Genomic DNA, 20,677 nt, shown 5'->3' on the forward strand with positions numbered 1-20,677 from the left:
CATTAAAATCGCTCGACAAACGGAGTCTAGACACGTTCGATTTCAAGCACAAAACTGATTTTTATTTATTTTGTAAATAATTTTATAAGAAAGCAAAAAAGTTAATCAAGTGAAACTGTCACAGATAATCTCAGATATAATAATGTATTTTTTTAGTGGTTTACATTTATATTTTTTATTGAGTAATTTTTTTTTTTTATTTGTATTCTACTCAAACGAAACGACAGGAAAACCTTCAATTTATCTAAAGCATATTTTTTGGTATTCATAATGTACACCAATTCGTTATGAAGATTAATCAAAATAGTGATTTAGCATTAAGCTTCGCCTTAAGTGTTTTTTTTTTTTTTTTTTTAAACTTCCGATTTAGTTGTCCGGGTTAAGTCTTCCCCAAAGGAAAAACTTAACCCTTCCACTCACTTTTCCACAAATGATCAGCTAGTCAATCAACACTATGTAAGTGCATTATATAAGTAAAATAAATACAAAACAATACAAGAACAACAACACGTCAAATCACCAGATATCAAATGGGAAAAAAAATTCACCGTCTCCAGATATTTTCATATCAGAGGGTTCGGCTCGGTAGAACTTCTAACAGGGCCTATAAATCCTACTGATCCCTCAACATAAATATTTAAAAAATCTTTTGTTATCCTACATGTATTCAAAATGACCGACTTTTGCATCTTTATATATAAATTTTTTGATAGATCTAATACGCCTAAATTTTTAATAGATTTTAATAGATTGTTTATTATTTTAAGTATAAATATCGTCGTTTTCAAAGTTACTTTTGAACTTCTTTTAGCAATTGAGGCATACAACACACACCTAGGAATGCGTGTATTGGTGCATATTTATCCACTTTCGACAATCTTTTGTCTTGCTTATACAGGGTGTATCGGCACTAACCCGACAAACTTTAACCGGCTATTCCTCAGCAAATTTTGAGTAAAAAATGTTATGGGCACTTTGCTGTCCGGTAGCATTTTTTTTCAATTAAAAACAAAAAAATTAAAAATTTCCACACTACATCAGTGTCATTGGCATTGCTTTTCGGGTTCAACAGCTGTTATAAGCAAGTATGTCGAAAAGCGTCTTCGCTCTTTCGCACACACTAAATAATAATAGTTAAAAATGAGACGAATGGTGCCGTGCCATTTCGTTGTGATTGTAAAAGTGCGCCAATATAGGTACACACGTGCATTATTCAACGGAATTCGAATAAAATATGGCCAGATGGGTTTTCAAACATTGAAAAAGGATAAAACAGTGGTGACATGTGGTGAAAATATGAATAATATATTTTTTATTAAAAAAAAACGTTACCGGACAGCAAAGTGCACATAAGATTTTTTACTCCAAATATACTAAGGAATAGCTGGTTAAAGTTTGTCGGGTACGTGCCGATAAACCCTGTATATTTATGTTTGCTTCCTCATTGTTACTTATTTTAAGAGAGATGAGAAAGAGGAGGGTACATGGCTATTCAGATCTGGTCACAAAACACGGCTAAAGCCATTTCGTGTAACCTTTCTATACTAAGTTAGGTGAGCGTGCTTTCGGAGTGTCTGGAAGCTACAGCCTCGAAAAACTGCCACATGATTTAAGAATGATCACACCATTCGTGGGCCAGTATTGTTTAAAGATGTATAGATGGTAGAAGCAGTCGGGGACACACAACGAATACTTAACTCAATATCTCGGCATCGTAATGAGATACAGAGTCGATTTTTTTTTTTTTTTTTCCCAATTTATATATTTGACATTACAAGTTTTATAATAATAGGAAAGGGAACCCACTAAGGCGCAGCCTGTGCGTGGGTAATATAAGTTTATACATTAGATTTTTGTACCTAAAAATAACAGAAAGCATAATAAAGAAAAACGGTAGGATTATAATTAAAGTTAGTCTAAAAGATTGTGCAAGAGGTGCATATTAAAAATAAATCCATGTAAAAATAAAGATTGTAAGATAATATATATGAATTAAAAGAACACAAAATAAAATAATAATAACTATACAGAAACAAAATAGAAAAAAGTAAAAATTAAATGAATAATGCTTCAACATTTGCATTGTACAGCCACAACTTTAATTCTTTTTGGTATTGCGCTAGTTTAGTTGTTACTTGATTTTTTTTTGGTAATAGATTAAAAGTGCGAGGTCCAATAAAGCTACTGTGAGTTTGCATTAGTTTGGTATTGATTGTGGGGTATAAAATACATGATTTCTTCTAAAGTTGATTTTGGGTTCATATTTTTTTAATTTGTTTTGGTTTTTCATGACATATTTTAGGCTTTGAAGTAAAAATAGTTTACGGAGATTGAATAGTTCAGATTCCTTGTACAATTGATCAGTCGAAAATGTCCTCTTTTTATTATATATAACCTTGATAATATGATTTTGTACTGTTTGTAGTGGTTTTATAAATGTATCTAGTGCGCCACCCCATCCTAATATACATACACATAATTAAAGTCGATGTAATGTAGTTTTTAACGGTTGCATTATGGTATACAATAGTGAATTGTGGAAGAAGTCGGAGGCGCCCGAGAAAGACATTAGCAATAACGAAGCATTGCGGGGGATCCACTAGTATTATATAGGCACGAAAACGAGGCATTACGGGGGATCCATTAGTATTATATAGGCATGAAAACGAAGCATTGCGGGGGATCCACTAGTATTATATAGGCATGAAAACGAAGCATTGCGGGGGATCCACTAGTATTATATAGGCACGAAAACGAGGCATTACGGGGGATCCACTAGTATTATATAGGCATGAAAACGAAGCATTGCGGGGGATCCACTAGTATTATATAGGCATGAAAACGAAGCATTGCGGGGATCCACTAGTATTATATAGGCACGAAAACGTCGAAAACGAAGCATTGCGGGGGATCCACTAGTATTATATAGGCATGAAAACGAAGCATTGCGGGGGATCCACTAGTATTATATAGGCATGAAAACGAAGCATTGCGGGGGATCCACTAGTATTATATAGGCATGAAAACGAAGCATTGCGGGGGATCCACTAGTATTATATAGGCATGAAAACACTAGGCTTCATATTAAGAACAACTAAAAACTTTAACTCCGTACAAGCCATTAAACTGGTACACATATCTCTAGTTGAAAGCATAATTGAATACAACTCAGTAGTTTGGTCTCCCTCTTACAAAATTCACATTAATAACATTGAGCGAATACAAAAAATATTTCTACGTTTTATACACTTTTAATTAAATATCCCACTAGAAGATTTACAATATCATCTCTTATTAAATATTCTAAAAATACGCACATTGGAAGACAGGCGTAAAATAAACGACTTAACTTTTTTATTGAAGATTCTAAACTCTAAATTCGACTGTTGCGAACTTCTGCAACTCATAAATTTACGAATACCTACAATAACAAAACGACAAATTACACTATTCCACTGCAACACACATAAGCGCAATTACACTGCGAACTCCCTAATACAATGGTTTCACACTATGGGAAAATGTCGATATATTTAATATTAACTTTGCGAATTTTGTGGATCACGTAAAAGATTTATTTCAACACTATTTCTAAGTTGTATTTTTGCAAAGCAGTCAAATCGCTGTATTTTTTAATTTATGTTTTTGTTCTTTTTAATTTTGTTTTTTGCATATATTATTTTTTAATGTAATTTTATTTTTATTATTTCTTTCTCATGTTTCAAAATTGTCTGTCATCAAATTTGTACCACCTACATGTAAAATACCTCTGGGCGTTAAATAAATAAATAAATAGGTTTCTTTTAAAACAGCGCCTTCTGTTCGACATAAAAGCAAAACGCGCTATTGTTTCTCTATCTGCACAGACATACTGAGCCACAGCAGCGCGTAGCGGGGTATAGCTAGTGTTATAATAATTGTAATATTATCAATAGTATGGAGGAAAACATGACAACTGTGAAACCGTGCTATATTCAGTATCTTTAAAAAGTGACATTTTCTGTGTTATCTATCTGTTTGTAAATAATTCGATAGATCCCAGGAAATCTTGCGGTGTTATATAAAATAAATTAAATTATCCTGTAATTGTTATTCTTACTTAGTCATCGGGGATTTATCTATCATTCTTTTATCGATGTTGGTTTAAACAGTTTTAACTCGTAATAATAATTTTAAAACGGATCCATAGAGTCAACGCCATTACAGTTGCATAATAATTCAAGCCGAAAACTTTGCATAATCTTCTCAAATAGAATCGTGCATCTCACTTCATCTCACCCGGCGTGAAATACCTCAAAAGCTGTAGCGACAGCATCTTGCATCTCTGTCGATGGCGAGAGATAAAACGAGATAAATGCAGCGCGTTTGTCTCTTTAACGGGTATTTTGAGATGGATTTTTGCAGTCTGAGTATTTAGAATCTATATTTGATCTCAGGAAACTGGGTTTAGGAGATTATTTTAGAGAAATGGGATAAAGGTCACGAAATCATCGTAATAAAGTATGAATGGCAGGTGAAAAAGTTATTTCTTTTAAAATAAAGATTGGTACATGTTTACACGATGGGTAAAAATAAAAAAATAAAAGTAAACCCCTGCTTATTTATGGGGGTACATCAAATATTAATATTATGTAATTAATAACTGTACTATATTGTGTAATTATATTATGTAAATGTTATATTATGTAATTCGTGTATCTTTTTTTACTAATAAAAAAAAATATATATATATATATTTTGACATGGCCCGACTGATCCACTTGATGGTGCCATGTCTTCCTCGGGCGTCCCCGACTTCTGCTACCATTCACATTTGCGTCATATATTATCCTTACACTTCTTTATTCGTTCATTCGCTCTTATATAATACTCTTATATATCTAAGTGTGGCAAAATGTGACGTATGTGAAGAATAAAGAAATGGGTGCAAGAAGAATGTATGACGCGAAAGTGAAATATAGAAGTCGAGGACGACCAAGGCAGAAATGCCACGATCAAGCGGAACAAATACTTTTAAAAAGTAAGCTTTTCAATTGGTACGATAATATTATTTCCACCTTTTTTGAAGTGAAACTTCTTTAGGCGCGTAATGGATTTTCGATGGACGAAGTAAAACCGAGTCAGGATCGACACGAAAATGCGGGTACCCCCACCACCGCTCACCGTTCACTGTCCCTCTCTCACCATATGCGCTTGTTGAGGTGGGGGAGCCGCTCACGAACGTTCTCTCTCTTCTCTTCTTTCCTCTCTCTCAGACACCAGCGAACTGCGCCACGCCAAGCATCAGCTGCTTGGTTAGTATACTGCGTCGTGAGTGTAATACGAGTGAAATACGTAATTGATTGTGGTTCATACGGTTTAACAAAAGAAGTTTCACTTCTGTCTTGCGTAGGCTTGACACACCCACTTTTTTAACCTCAAAACTTTACTTTGAAACATTATAATCCAGAGCAAAGCCGGGTACAAATCAGCTGGTCTATCTATCTATATCAAAGTTATTAGAAGAACGAGATATGCTATGTTGGCCGCCGGACCGTAGCCGGAGTACTACCTAATTAGGGTACTTTGAACGGTATCGGGACGTGTACGCACAGAAATCTGTTCTATGTATTAGTGCGGATACCTTAGCGCAAGCGAAGGTGTGCAGTAGTATTGGTGAACAAAACCGGCGACACTCGGCAAAACAATTCCACTCAGTACGAACTGCGCATAGCACATCTCGTTCTTCTAATATCTTTGATCTATATAAATATAAATGTAAGGACGGGTTGTTTCGGAGAATTAGAACAATTCTTCAAATTTCAAAGTTAATTTTCAAGTTCTGTGAAAGATTTTTTCAAGTTTTGTTTTTATTTCAGTTTTGTCAAGCAACTAGCCTATTTTTTTATTCATTTATTTAACGCCCGAGGGCTTTTACATGTAGGTGGTACAATATTAATCACAGTTTCAAAACATGAGGAAGAAATATTAAAAATAAAAGAACATAAATTAAAAAATACAGCGATTTGAATGGCTTACAAAAATATAACTTCCATTTAGGAATAGTGTTTAAATAAGTCGCCCACAATTACATCTTCACCCCTGCACCAATACTTCCACAAATAACACACGCTGTACTTGTGACAAAATAGATTATGCGGATAATATCAAATATCTCGGCTTAACTGTTGACCATAATCTAAAATGGGATCTCCAAATTAACCTAATAACAAAAAAAATCCCGAAACTATCATACATCTTCAAAACAATACGAAATATTATGTCATTAAATCAGCTAAAAAATATATACTTTGCACTTTGTCAAGGTATTCTAATGTATGGTATTTCAGTATGGGGAGTAGCAGCAGACACTCATCTCAAATCCCTTAAAATTAACCATAAATCAATAATTCGAATTATGTTTAGAAAGCCTTATCAACATCCGACAGAACAGCTAATGATTGAAAATAACTTATTAGACATAGATAAACCATTCATAAAGAAGATCATCTACAAAAACTGCATAAAAAAATTACCACATCACATAACTCACTCGCAAAACACGAGAGCAATTACACACAAACAATTACAAGTACCGTATATCAAATCAAATTTCGCTAAAAGACATAAATCTTTCCTGGCTCCTCACATATTCAACATGTTCCTAACCCAAACTAAAACTTACGTCTTACCAAATAATTTGAATTGGGTGTTCAAAAGATTTGTAAACTGGTTGATGATAAAACAAAGAACAGATATTAGAAATATTCTAAACATCTAATGCATTTTACAAACCATACTGCACACAAATTCTAACAAAATTACAAAATTTTACAATTTATTATAATACGAAATACTCATTTCATATTTTTATACATAATTCTTCAACACATATAGTACTACACTTATTTTTATATTACTCATTTTTTTACTTCTATTTTTTCTTATTATTTTTAAATATTTTTTACTAAACAATTAGTTAATACATATATAAATTGTTAATTACCAGCCTCAGAACAGACTATGTCTAGTGAGGAAGGTAATGAAAAAAAAAACATCTGTACAGAACCAACCTTAAATAAACGCCCGGGTTGCCGGCACTGAAACTGAAACTGAAGTCTTTTACGTAATCCACAAAATTCGCAAAGTTAATATTAAATATATCGACATCACCTAAGTATTGGTTTCACATAGTGTGAAACCGTTGTATTGGGAAGTTCGCAATGTAATTGCGCTTATGTGTGTTGCATTGGAATAGTGTATTTTGTCGTGTTGTTATTGTAGGTATTCGTAAGTTTATGAGTTGCAGAAGTTCGCAACAGTCGAATTTAGAGTTTAGAATCGTGAATAAAAAAGTTAAGTCGTTTATTTTACGCCTGTCTTCCAATGTGTGTATTTTTAAAGTATTTAATATAAAATGATATTGTAAGTCTTCTAGTAGGATGTTTAATTTAAAATTTATAAAAGTAAATTATAATATAAATTATAATTTATAGCCTATAATGATATAATAACAGAACTTGAATAGGACTTACACAGAACCTGAAAATGAATGTTGAAATTTGATGAATTGTTCAAATTCTCTGAAACAACCCGTCCTAAGTGTTCGTTTGTTCAAAATCCTAAATCTCCGAAAATTCTTCACCGATTGCTTTAAAATTTTGACACAACATTGCATTGCATTCAAATACGGGTGTGTTTTTATATACTTATATTTAGTAGATGTCACGTGTGAGAGGTACAAAAATTATGTCTAAAAAAAATTTGCGCCATCTGTTGGACGTAAAAGCAACACGCGCTATTTTTCTTTTATCTGCACAGACAGACTGAGTGCGCGCAAAGCGTGCTGGTGCACAGCTAGTTTTTTATACGATAACACGAATTAAACAAACAAAATTAACTTATGACAAATATTATGATTGAGGTAGGTAGGTACCTAGAATGTATGTTTATGTATTTATTATTACGTTACGTAATCTACTGTTCAAGTAAGATACGTTATCTGAAATTCAATATTGTGAATGCAAATACATAATGTTTATTTTGTTATTTATTTATTATTGGTTATCCAATAAATGGTTCCCGGGGCGGCTGTACCCAAACCTGCCTCCCAAAGTAAAATAGTTATAACACAAAATCGACTCGAAATGTGAGATTCTCGATCTCCAATAGATTCTCCAGTTTTGTCCTGCGAGTTTCCAGACACGGTTTATATAATATATAGGGTTTTCCAATAAGAGGTATTATTTTGAATAGCCCGCTATTTCGGTAGATGTTACTTTTGAAGCTGTCATTTTTTGACATTTGACAAGTAGAAACTACGCCATTATTAAAAATGGAACGATACACGCTTCAAGAACGCATTTAAATTATTAAAATTCACTTGAGTGAATCAAATGCAAATCATCTTGAGTGATGAGGCCCATTTCCACCTCGGTGGCTTCGTCAACAAGCAAAATTGTCGCATCTGGGGCTTGGAAAACCCAAGAGTTATTGTTGAAAAGCCTCTCTATCCTCAACGTGTAACTGTTTGGTGCGGTTTATGGTCCGGCGGAGTCATTGGACCTTATTTTTTCGAAAATGAGGCTGGAGCAACAGTTACGGTGAATGGATTGCGCTATCGAGAGATGATTAATGATTTTTCATGGCCGGAATTGGATGGTATTGATCTGGACAACGTTTACTTTCAACAAGACGGCGCTACGTGCCACACAAGCAACGGAACCATTGATCTTTTACGATTGAATATCAAAATAACACCTCTTATTGGAAAACCCTGTATTTGCACTTCGGTCTGCAATTATGATTTTTTCTTCGGAAATTTTATATAAATTTATGTGATCTGCAAAATAAGTCTTTATTTTTATACTGAATACGGTAATGCATGATAAATACATTTTTCGCAGTTCTCGTGTAGAACCTACATTCTACGTAGGACAAGCTAAATAATGAATAAAATTAATTATTTATTGCTGGATATTCTTTCAATACATTTAATATCCACACGTAAAACCTACCTTCCGAACTTTTAAAAGGAAATTCTATGAGGTGAAAGGAAATGGATGGGGCAACGGAAATTTAGTGAGCATCTGGCAACACTGCCGATGTAAGCAAGATATATCCAGAAATTTTTAATGGTCACACTTTGATGTACTTTTTAGTACATCTATAAGATTTTAAATTTTGTTTTTTTATGCAAATTTTGGAAACGGAAATTAACCCACTTCCCGATATCTGATCGACCCGAAATTTGGAAGACAGACTTGTCAATGTGCGTTCTATCAACTTTTGGTTGTAATCACGCACACACACGCCGTAATGTACGCATTTCAAGGCGATGCAATTCTTCGTGTAATATTTTAAATCGAGCCGCTATCAATAACACCCCTTACGTAGATGGCGATAAGGTTTAAATTCCCGCTTAACACCATCCGCCTGTTTTGATTTATGCAAGAAAAAAACATGGCCAAAATGTGCCTTTTATTTTATTTTGTGGATGTTCAGGCATAAATATTTCATTTTTTTCCGATCATTTTATAAATAATTTAATTTGCCACATTATACAATAAAATCATCGAGAATGGGTTCGTAAGTAGGAGATTTTGAACTTTAAAGCAGTTTTAATAGGCCTTATACATTATTTTTTTCTGGGCTTATAAAAAGACTTATCTAAAAAATACTCGATTATTTCAAAGTCCACGATGTATTCTACTCGCAGTATTTAACTAAAGCATCTGAAACATTTCTAGGCGACCAAATTTTCAAACCAAAAACATATGATTTTGCATTACTACGTCGTGCATCACCTCAAATCTGATGACATTACAGCGGTTAACCCATGGGCATACTAATTTTTATTTGTTTCATCTGTGCATACTTCAGACGGATTCTTACTGTGCATTGATTACTGATTCTTATTGCATTCTTACTGATTCTTTTTGCACCTCAAACGAAACACTTATCCTACTTTTATATAGATTACATATAAATTGTGATTTTATTATAATCTACCCAAGTACGTAGGGTGAGTTTTAGCGGCAAAAATAAACGTATAACTATGTTATTCACTGGTTGATTTTATTTTATTTTAATGGGTTGATAAACATAAGGTCTCTTCTATCAAAATGCGAGCATTGAAAATTTCCTGTTGACTTTTTGTTAAAAAAATATCTAACACAAATGATCGGTTAGTAGCTGAGTGTACACATGCGTCTGGTTCCCACCCGAGCATTGTGGGTTTAATTCACCTGCTAGCTAAGTCCTCCATCATTGCACAAACAACATATTTTCACAATATTTTATTTATTTATTTGGGAGGCAGGAATGGGTACCGCCGCCCGGGCACCATTCATTGGATAACCAACACCTCTACCACAGGTCACCCCGGTGACCCCAGTGGTTCGCTACGTTTGGTGACTTATTAGGGGTTCCGGGTTCATGGAGTGAAAATGCGACTGTCCACCTACTGAGACTGGTTGAGGGAGATCTTTTCACCTCTCCAGCAGGACTCTCTCGACCCATCGACTTGCACCACAGTGGGAGGGATGAATTCAAACATCCTTCACTCCTGGACTCAGTGATCCCTAGATTCTTACCCAACCCTCACACCTTTTCCTTCCCATATTTACCACTACTTTCTCTAAATCCTTTCCTTAAAAAACCCTCTACACAGCATCCACGAACGTGACATAGGCCCCGAGGGAAATTATTTTTCTCTGGACCTCCCGTGTTGGGCTAGTGTAAAAAAATATCAGAAAGAGGAATTCAAATTAAAAAAATCCGATCATAAAAACATTTGTAGGTAATATTAAAAATAGTAGTCAGCCTCTATCGAATACTTAAAAATAATCTAATCTATGAAAGTTAAGCACCTTATTTAGTAATAACATTATATAACGATGTAAAACATTGATAAAACTCTACTAATAGATTTCATCAGGTAAACGCAAATAAATCGACTAAAAATAATTATCTATTTGATAAAACTTATAAAGATAAAGAAATTATAAGTTAAAGAAAAGAGTGTAAGGAAAATATATGACGCAATGTGAATGGTAGCAGAAGTCGGGGACGCCCGAGGTAGGCATGCCACGATTAAGTGAATCAGATACTTGATTCGGGCCATGTCAAGAGTCAGAATAATAGAAGAGTATGTATGAATGAAGGAGGCATGAAATGTGTGCCAAGACCGAGTTGTTTGGCGGTCAGTCCTCTCTGCCTACCCCTGCGGGGAAATGGCGTGATTAGTTAGTTAGTTTATTAGTTAGATGTATTATTTCCTTCCTTACCTTCTTAATCCTTAATGCTGTATTGTCATACCATTTCAGAAAAATGCGTTTATTTTCGCGTATGTGTGAGTGATTGCCACCAAAAGTTGATATAGTGCATTGTCATCTATAAAAAGTCTATCTGCCGAATTTCAGCTCGATTGCATACAAAAGAGTGGGTTAATTTCCACTTCTAAAATTTGTATTCATTCATTCACCCGGACAAAAGTGAAACTGAGATATATGTATTTTAAAAATCAATATAATCGATAATGTGATTGCTTTCATAGCTCATAATGGAAATCACTTTGCGATCTGAAAATAGCTGCCTTTGAAATCCCAGTCACAAAAAGCTGTGGGAATTTAAAACTGTTCAATGAATACTTGAAAGTTTCATAGATTGACGTTGAAGGTCGAATTCGTGATAGCAGTTTACTTATGTTGACAGTTTGAGGGATATTTTAAAGCCCCATAGCTCGTAATGGAAATGCTTGTAGTGAGGTCGAAATTCAAGGCGGATAGAGCTGTGCACTTTTCAAACAAATCGATGGATATTGCAAAGCGCCATGCCTCACGATGGGGTTGACGTAGGAAGCTGAAAATGGTAAAGTTGATAAGGGTGTATCGGCACTAACCCGACAAACTTTAACCAGCTATTCCTTAGCACATTTGGAGTAAAAAATGTTATGGGCACTTTGCTGTCCGGTAGCATTTTTTTTTCAATTAAAAACAAAAAAATTAAAAATTTCCACACTACATCACTGTCATTGGCATTGCTTTTCGTGTTCAACAGCTGTTATAAGCAATTATGTCGAAAAGCTTCTTCGCTCTTTCGCACACACTAAATAATAATAGTTAAAAATGAGACGAATGGTGCCGTGCCATTTCGTTGTGATTGTAAAAGCGCGCCAATATAGGTACACACGTACATTATTCAACGGAATTCGAATAAAATATTGCCAGATGGGTTTTCAAACTTTGACAAAGGATTAAACAGTGGTGACATGTGGTGAAAATATGAATAGTAAATTTTTTATTAAAAAAAAACGTTACCGGACAGCAAAGTGCACATAAGATTTTTTACTCCAAATATGCTAAGGAATAGCTGGTTAAAGTTTGTCGGGTACGTGCCGATACACCCTGTATAGCGCAGTTTAGTGTAATTTCACTTCAAGTGCGCTTTACTATAACAAGCGTAAAAACGGTAATTTAGTATAAGTGGTAAAGTTCTTAAAATTATTCCTACAGTGTGCCTTACCCAATACAGATATAATATTACAACACTAAATATACTGTTTATACAAAGTGACGACAAAACGTAGAATAACAATAACAACAGGACAGGACAAAACAAGAATTTAAAACTAAAGACATAATATAAAACAGGAGGCAGTTTGTGCTCAGAAATGAGAATCTTCTGAGAAGACATTTTAAAAAGGTACAATAAGGAGACAAACGAAACCAAACAATTACCGGAAGTTTTAGAATATGGCTTATTATAAAATATCGAAAAGAAGTTAAGATTTATAAATGGTAAGATTTTTTAAATAATTTTGTTTTTAAAGCCCGTTTAAATTCAGATTCTGGAGATTAGTAAGAGCTGAGAAGTTTACTCCAGATGAGCGGGCCTGTTACACGAAAAGAGCGATCATAGTAAACGGCTCGATTTGATCTATACATTTCAGCCAGAAAGAGTTGTGCAAATTTATTTACACCAGAGCTCACTGTTCAAATGATTTTCCCGATGCAAAAAAACAATTTTTCTGCTTTCCAGTAAAGGTATTATTATTACTTTGTATTTTCTTTGAAGAAATTAGTCATGATGTTGAAGGTGATTTTTATGATATTTACGTGTAACATTGATTTAAGAAGAAACACCGTTGTCCAGTTCTAGTCTAGTGGGTAAAGTTGGCGAGTTTACCTACAGTATAATAATAATATACAGCGATGATTGTGGTTTTGCAAGCATAACATCAAATGCTTTACACGAATATTGGTTAATCATTTTAAAAATAAATTACCAACTCTATACAAAAATGTGTTTTAAATAACTTGCAAGAGCAAAAATTACAATAAATGAGATAACATCTGTATCGTTGTAATATGGGCGCAATTAAATGGAAATTAATAGAATTGTTTACGTACAATTATAAAAGTAACTAACGAACGTTTCTGAATGGGTAGGCAGAGATGACGGACCGCTAAACAACTCGGTCTTGGCACACACTTCTTGCCTCATTCACATTCATACTTTGTTTCATAAATAGTTACCCTTCTGTCATTCCGAATCTTGACATGGTCAGACTCAAATAACTGGTTTACTTGATCGTGCCATGTCTTCCTAGGGCGTCCCCGACTTCCTCTACCATTCACATTCGGGTCATATATATTCTCGCGTCATATATATTCTCCTTACACTCTTCATCTTAATTATGCATTCTTCGAGAATCTCCATATTTCTCACACGATCATACATAGTTTTATCCATAGACATATGAATATTAGTAGACCTGCCCTAAGTGATTAAAAGCGTATTATCCCCACTCCCCATACCGGTTCCATTGAGCCGGCTGGGCTCGCGTATGGCCTCAAATGAAATTTGAAAACGTGACGTCATCATTCTTGTGCGAACTATGGTCGAGGCATCATCGGTTCATTTTACGAAATAACACGGCAAAATGTTGACTTGTACTATGAAAACTTGTAAAAATAGATGTGAAAAAGAGAATAAACCCAATTGTCGTATTACATTCCATATATAAGCATTATTTTACTTTATTTTAAGCATATTCACATCGCATAATATGAATCAGTTGTTACTATCACATCGAGAAACGTCTGGACGCGAAACACAAAGCTGGTTGGTTGCTGGGAAGTAAATTATGAACATTTATAAAAGTGTCTTAACTAAATACTCTGAAACTAACTACGACTCTGCAAACAGAAGAAATTTACTTTGCCGAATTTGGACTTCGCAAATTAGTTCATAACGTGGCGAGTAATTTGCGCTCCCATGTAAAAATGTCTATTCATTCAAAGCAGATTTTACTTTTAAGAACTAAATGGTGATATTATAATGCGAGATGCCTATTTACTGTCAGATTGATTTATTGACGAATCACAGTCAGCTTAACCCCCTTCGTTCTTCAACAGTTGATTTTACCCCTCGCCATTATCTTCTCGTCTATTAATTCCTATGTCTGTGGTTTTATCTCATTTCTTCAGTATTCAGCATACTTTCCTAGTTCTTCCTATACTAATTTCAGATCAGATCTCTAAAATTGACAGTATTTAATTTTGAAAGGCAATGATCCCGAGGCAAATCGTTATTATCTATAATCTCTAAATAGTATAAAACAAAGTCGCTGTCTCTGTTTATGCGCTTAGTTCATTTAAACTATGCAACGGATTTTGATAGGGTTTTCACTATCATTTAGAGAATTTATTTCGGAAGGTTTATATACGGGGTGTATCGGCACGTACCCGACAAACTTTAACCAGCTATTCCTTAGCATATTTGGAGTAAAAAATCTTATGTGCACTTTGCTGTCCGGTAACGTTTTTTTTTAAATAAAAAAATTATTATTCATATTTTCACCACATGTCACCACTGTTTTATCCTCTGTCAAAGTTTGAAAACCCATCTGGCAAATATTTTATTCGAATTCCGTTGAATAATGCACGTGTGTACCTATATTGGCGCACTTTTACAATCACAACGAAATGGCACGGCACCATTCGTCTCATTTTTAACTATTATTATTCAGTGTGTACGAAAGAGCGAAGACGCTTTTTGACATACTTATAACAGTTGTTGAACACGAAACGCAATGCCAATGACAGTGATGTAGTGTGGAATTTTTTTTTTTTTTTTTAATTGAAAAAAAATGCTACCGGACAGCAAAGTGCCCATAACATTTTTTACTCCAAATGTACTAAGGAATAGCTGGTTAAAGTTTGTCGGGTTAGTGCCGATACACCCCAAAAAAATATCATATGTGTTCATGCATTTTATAATCAAGTCGTAAACAAAATATTTTCGGGCGCTTACATTGCTAAAGCTGTCTAAACCTTATGAGATACATAAACATAATGTACTAGGGGATTATATATGTTTAAAAGGCCTACATAAAAGTCTTCAATGGTATATGTCTATCTCCTAAGGATAACCCCTGGCAACGCCGGGTATACCTCAGCTACTATTTTATAAATGCTTTTGGCTTCATACATCCTACAGTTATAATATCCCGCGATTTTTCACGGGGCTGCGCTAGCAATGACAATACCATATAATAGATCGTTTTCGTTTTCTTTTTTATGTCAATATATTTTAGCAGGCGGACTCGATTAATCCTACCATGCACTTTCTTTCTTGTGTCAACTGTCAACTATTCTATTTACAACTTAATCTGTCAATCATGACATGAGCTGGTTTTCGAAACTACAGGGTTTTCCAATAAGAGGTGTTATTTTGAATAGCCCGTTATTTCGGTAGATGTTACTTTTGAAGCTGTAATTTTTGACATTTGACAAGTAGAAACTACGCCATTAATAAAAATGGAACGATACACGTTTCAACAACGCATTGAAATTATTAAAATTCACTTGTGTGAATCAAATGCAAATCATCTTGAGTGATGAGGCCCATTTCCACCTCGGTGGCTTCGTCAACAAGCAAAATTGTCGCATCTGGGGCTCGGAAAACCCAAGAGTTATTGTTGAAAAGCCTCTCTATTCTCAACGTGTGACTGTTTGGTGCGGTTTATGGTCCGGCGGAGTCATTGGACCTTACTTTTTCGAAAATGAGGCTGGAGCAACAGTTACGGTGAATGGATTGCGCTATCGAGAGATGATTAATGATTTTTTATGGCCGGAATTGGATGGTATTGATCTGGACAACGTTTACTTTCAACAAGACGGCGCTACGTGCCACACAAGCAACGAAACCATTGATCTTTTACGATTGAATATCAAAATAACACCCCTTATTGGAAAACCCTGTAGATTCGAAATGTTTAAATTTAGAACCATGTAATTAATAATACTAATTTCGGTTGTCGGTGCACGGGTTCGTGATTTGAAAACTGTATTCCTGCGAAATGCTTAAAATTAATTCAAGTTCAATAAACTTTTAATTTTCAAAATTGTAACTGATAATTGTATCATATCATGAAAGCAAGCGAGTACACGGAGATAAATGAATATTGCTAATTTATTGTTTGAATTACTGGAAATTCGGATAAAAAACGGGATTGCAGTCCGTTTCCTGATAAAATTTTAGTAAATTCCCAACACGTGTATGCATTTGCCTTGATAATGACGAAATGAGATAATATTAGGATATTCATGAACACGTTTTCAGACGTCGTGATAATCTGATAATCTAAGCTGTTAATTCATTCGCTAAGGCCTGCAATCCCATTTTTACCAGATTACCAATAATTTTAAAACATTCTTAATAAATTGGCAATACTCCTTTTTCTCTGAGCCCAATAATTGATAAACGGGGGAGATTAATGGAAGACTTGGTAGAGGAAGTATTTGCACCTCGTTGCTACGTACAGTTAGTACCTGAAATCTGAGTGCGTACAGTTCCGCACTGCAGTACCTTTGCGGAGTTATATTATTGACATTGTCTCGATCATAGACAACCAGAAAAATGAACAGACAAGTAAAAAAAACAAACGATTCCAAGATTTGGTATCTGATTGTATTATTATCAAAGACTGTTCAGTTTAGGACTGTTGTAAACGGATGTGTCGCCCTCTGTTATTTAAAAAAAGAACCGTTGAAGTTTTCAAACCACAGCAGCGGGTTTTTATCTGCTAGTATTATATTATTCTTAACTGTAGGAAAGTTTGACGTTGCTGCTGTAATAACGTATAATTAACAACGTTTTTAGAGCCGGTTTATCAGTAAAAAGGGTATGAAATGTGACAGGATGCATGAATGTGGTTGAAGCAAGGATTCATTTTTTATTTTTTATTATATAATATACAATATAATTATTTAAATTCACATAATAAGAACATATTTCAAATTATAATTAATTATATTTACCTTTAGGAGAGACTAACACTCGTGTGTAAATGGAGGTCATAGATGTGCTCAGTACCTACATACCTAAGTTGTTGCTTCGTATGTATTTCGGCGTGTTTGGTGATCAGATGTGAATAGCAAGGTTGGTACTTTCAAATCCCCCATTTCTGATATCTTTCCTCTCCTCATAGAATACCAATATTGGGGATGACATGATACTAGTACCAATAAAAAAACTTTTGATTTTGCAGGAATGGAAGGAACGTATTGCAAACTTTATATCACAGGTGTCAGGTGGGAATGCTGCCCTTGTTCTATCGGTATTACAATGGAAGATGCTTCGAGGAACTAGCGTCATTGATCCCTTCGGCACAGTTTAGGTACATATTCGGCAAGCGTAGTGAGTTTGATTAAGAAAGAGAAGTTTAGATAGTTTGGTAGAGCGAATGACCGAATAAAAGAGTATAAGGAGAGAATATGACGCGAATATGAATGGTAGAAAAATTCGGGACGCCCGACATGGCACGTTGAAATGAAAGCCAAATGCGTGCCCAACATTGTGACTTACATCCATGGTGACTTACTCCGGTGGCTCACTTCATACCTTTGGAGTAGATTTCAAAGTGTCTTAGTTGAGGGAACAAAGTCCAGCTTCTTCTCTGTGCCCTCCGGTGTACCTCAAGGTTCTCATTTAGGCCCATTATTATTTACTATGTATATATACGATATTCACAAATGTTTTTTACGTGCTAACTACCTAGCTCATACAGATGATAAAAAATATACTTAATTATTAAATCAATCAACGACTGCATTAAACTTCAAGAGGATCTCAATCGTCTCTTTGTCTATTGCGAATTAAACAAACTTGTTATTAACATCGCAAAATGCAATAAATTAACATTTACACGTAATAAAAATAAAATATCCTTTGTATAAAATAAGATATTAAAACTTCATTTCCAATTAACTTTAACATAAGAAACTTCTGTGGCTTGACTTCAGTTAACTTGTATATTTATATCTATTATTGAATATTATATAAAAGCTGATTGTTTCTTACAAAATAAATTAATAAAATTGTCGCGGTTGACATTTTAAACAGGAGAACTGGTCGTTTCAACGACTCGTTCTTGAGTCGATTTGCAGGCATCTGGGTCCAACTTCCTAAAACATGGTCCTCTTGGACCCATGTATATTACTCTTTAAGACCATGTATATGAATAACGAGACGTGTAATCTAAAAAGGTGTTCTTGAAGAGTATGTTATTATGATTTGCAAGAGGATAGAAAAAGTAAATTAATCAAACATACACCAGTATGTCGATGGAATATCAGAAAATTATGCACGAGACAACGTATGAATGTAAATGAAGCAAGAAGTAAGTCACGACAGAGATTTGTGGTTTACCATCATCTCTGCTTAACTCTACGGGTAAATAAAGTTTATAAATAACGTTATTTACGATGTGCTAACAAAGGCAAACTAGGTAACTACCACGTCGGTTCTCTGCAGATGTAAGCAGAGAGAATGGAACATTGCACAACTCTCATTGCTTCATTCACATTCATGCATCGTCTCATACATACTCTTTTGTCGTTCTTGACATGTCACTCGAACGTGCCATATTATTTTCATTACCCTCCTTTCTTAATGTGCAAACCATCTAAGCGTCCCTTTCTTAATGTTATTTGTTACACCTTGCATTCTAAACCCAAACAATGTAGCATACATAGTATTATCAACGTTTAATCTCAATTCTCAGGAAAATCTGGCAAAATATTTGAAGTATGTTTATTGGAAAATTTCCAGATTCTCGTGAGAAAACACACGCTGTAAAGGTTGAGATAAAAACGTTACAAAATGCAAGTTATAAACATAATTAATTTATTATTACGTTTATATTAACTCATTCAATATGCTTGTGAAATGGAGAGTCGATAAACGAGAATCTTTAATGGCTCAACGAAGAAAAGTGGTATCTAGTAAAATCGAAAGTCTATTTTGTCGCATAAAACCGGTGTCTCGATTTTCTATTGCTGTAGAAAACGCCCAGCTTATAAAAACGTCGCTTTTAAACAATATTAAACAACAGTAAAAAGTAAAACAATAGATTCTTAACTACAAAAGGTTAACAATCTATTCACAGCTACACTCGGAAGTAACTAACTGTAATCGCTAGAGCATAGTAAAAAATATTTTAAACGCACAGCGCAACGAAAGCGCTGGTCTATGCGAGAAAAATCGATAGGTTTAAATGGAAAAACAACTAAATTAGGCTGATATTTTGATTAATTGTGATTGATAAAGCTCACCTGGAGGTGGATGGGAACTTTTTTGACAGGTGCGGCCATCTTCACTATGATTTTCACAGAACAAACCGATTTTCAACGAATGGAAAATTTTGATTTCGAGCTACACGTCGGGGCGACCGTCGAGCGGAAGGAAAATTTTAATCTGGCTTGCGCAGTGGGTCGGACGGGCCCGCCACAAACTACCGCTCTTCGAGCTCGGCTAGGGATGGGGCTTTCCAGTGAATTATCGAATTTACTGTTCTCAACGTTACTGATACGGAAACCGATTTTAGAATTTATTTATTAACACCCATTGGGTTTTTGCATGAGAACAATAATGGTACCTAACTAACTAATTGCCATCACGACGTTTCTCGGCAGGGGTAGGAAGAGAGGACGGGCCGCCAAACAACTCCGTTTTGGAATACACTATTTTCTTCATTCACATTCATACATACACTTACGCTTACATCAGTTCTGCATTGTTTTTACATTGTTTTTTACATTTCTCGTAAGATCCCATATAGTTTTACACACATACGTCTCAGGAATTACTCAGGCGCCTACTCAAAGTTAATTTATTTAACCACATTATGATTAACACACTGTCATAACCTTCTAGAAGACAGTATTATTTTAGGCTTACATTAGTTAGCACAGATATTTACATTGTTATATAAGGTTGAAATTGAGAGGAAAGCTAAAGGAAATAGCATCAAATTGGTGGTGTAAGAGGCTACGGAAATGGGTAGAATTTACGCGCAAGAAATATAACAACCTCATAACAACCTCAACCTCATATCCAAAGTCATTGAAAAGATCTTCAAAACAAGGCTAAGCGAATATGTGGAGAACTATAAATTGCTAAGCCCAAACCAGTACGGCTTTCGGTCGGGTAAAGGAACGGATGATGCCATCGCATGTATCACGGAAACTATAGCAGAAAATGTGGACCGGGGCAAGAAAACCATTGCCCTATTCCTGGACCCGGCAAAGGCTTTCGACATAATATCTCACAAAATACTCCTACAAAGACTGAGAAATATAGGAGTAACGGGAAAAGCTTTTTAATGGATATAGAGTTATATTTCTAATCG

The 20,677-nt window shown here is 34.7% G+C and overlaps 1 protein-coding gene across 2 annotated transcripts in view; it reads right to left on the reverse strand.

The window, feature by feature from the left end:
- The window catches only part of CRMP (Collapsin Response Mediator Protein), a 104,160-nt gene extending 84,414 nt beyond the window's left edge, over nucleotides 1-19,746 (reverse strand). For both annotated transcript variants that reach the window (XM_089649320.1, XM_089649319.1), the window contains exon 1: nucleotides 19,602-19,746. In XM_089649320.1, coding sequence (XP_089505446.1) covers nucleotides 19,602-19,640 — 39 coding nt within the window. In that variant the 5' untranslated portion in view covers nucleotides 19,641-19,746. The remainder of the gene's footprint in view (nucleotides 1-19,601) is intronic.
- Between the last annotated feature and the right edge of the window lie 931 nt (nucleotides 19,747-20,677).

This window comes from Hesperophylax consimilis, chromosome 29 (genome assembly GCF_061612785.1).
Source record: "Hesperophylax consimilis isolate HC1 chromosome 29, BYU_Hcon_1.0, whole genome shotgun sequence".
Taxonomy (NCBI): Eukaryota; Metazoa; Arthropoda; class Insecta; order Trichoptera; family Limnephilidae; genus Hesperophylax; species Hesperophylax consimilis.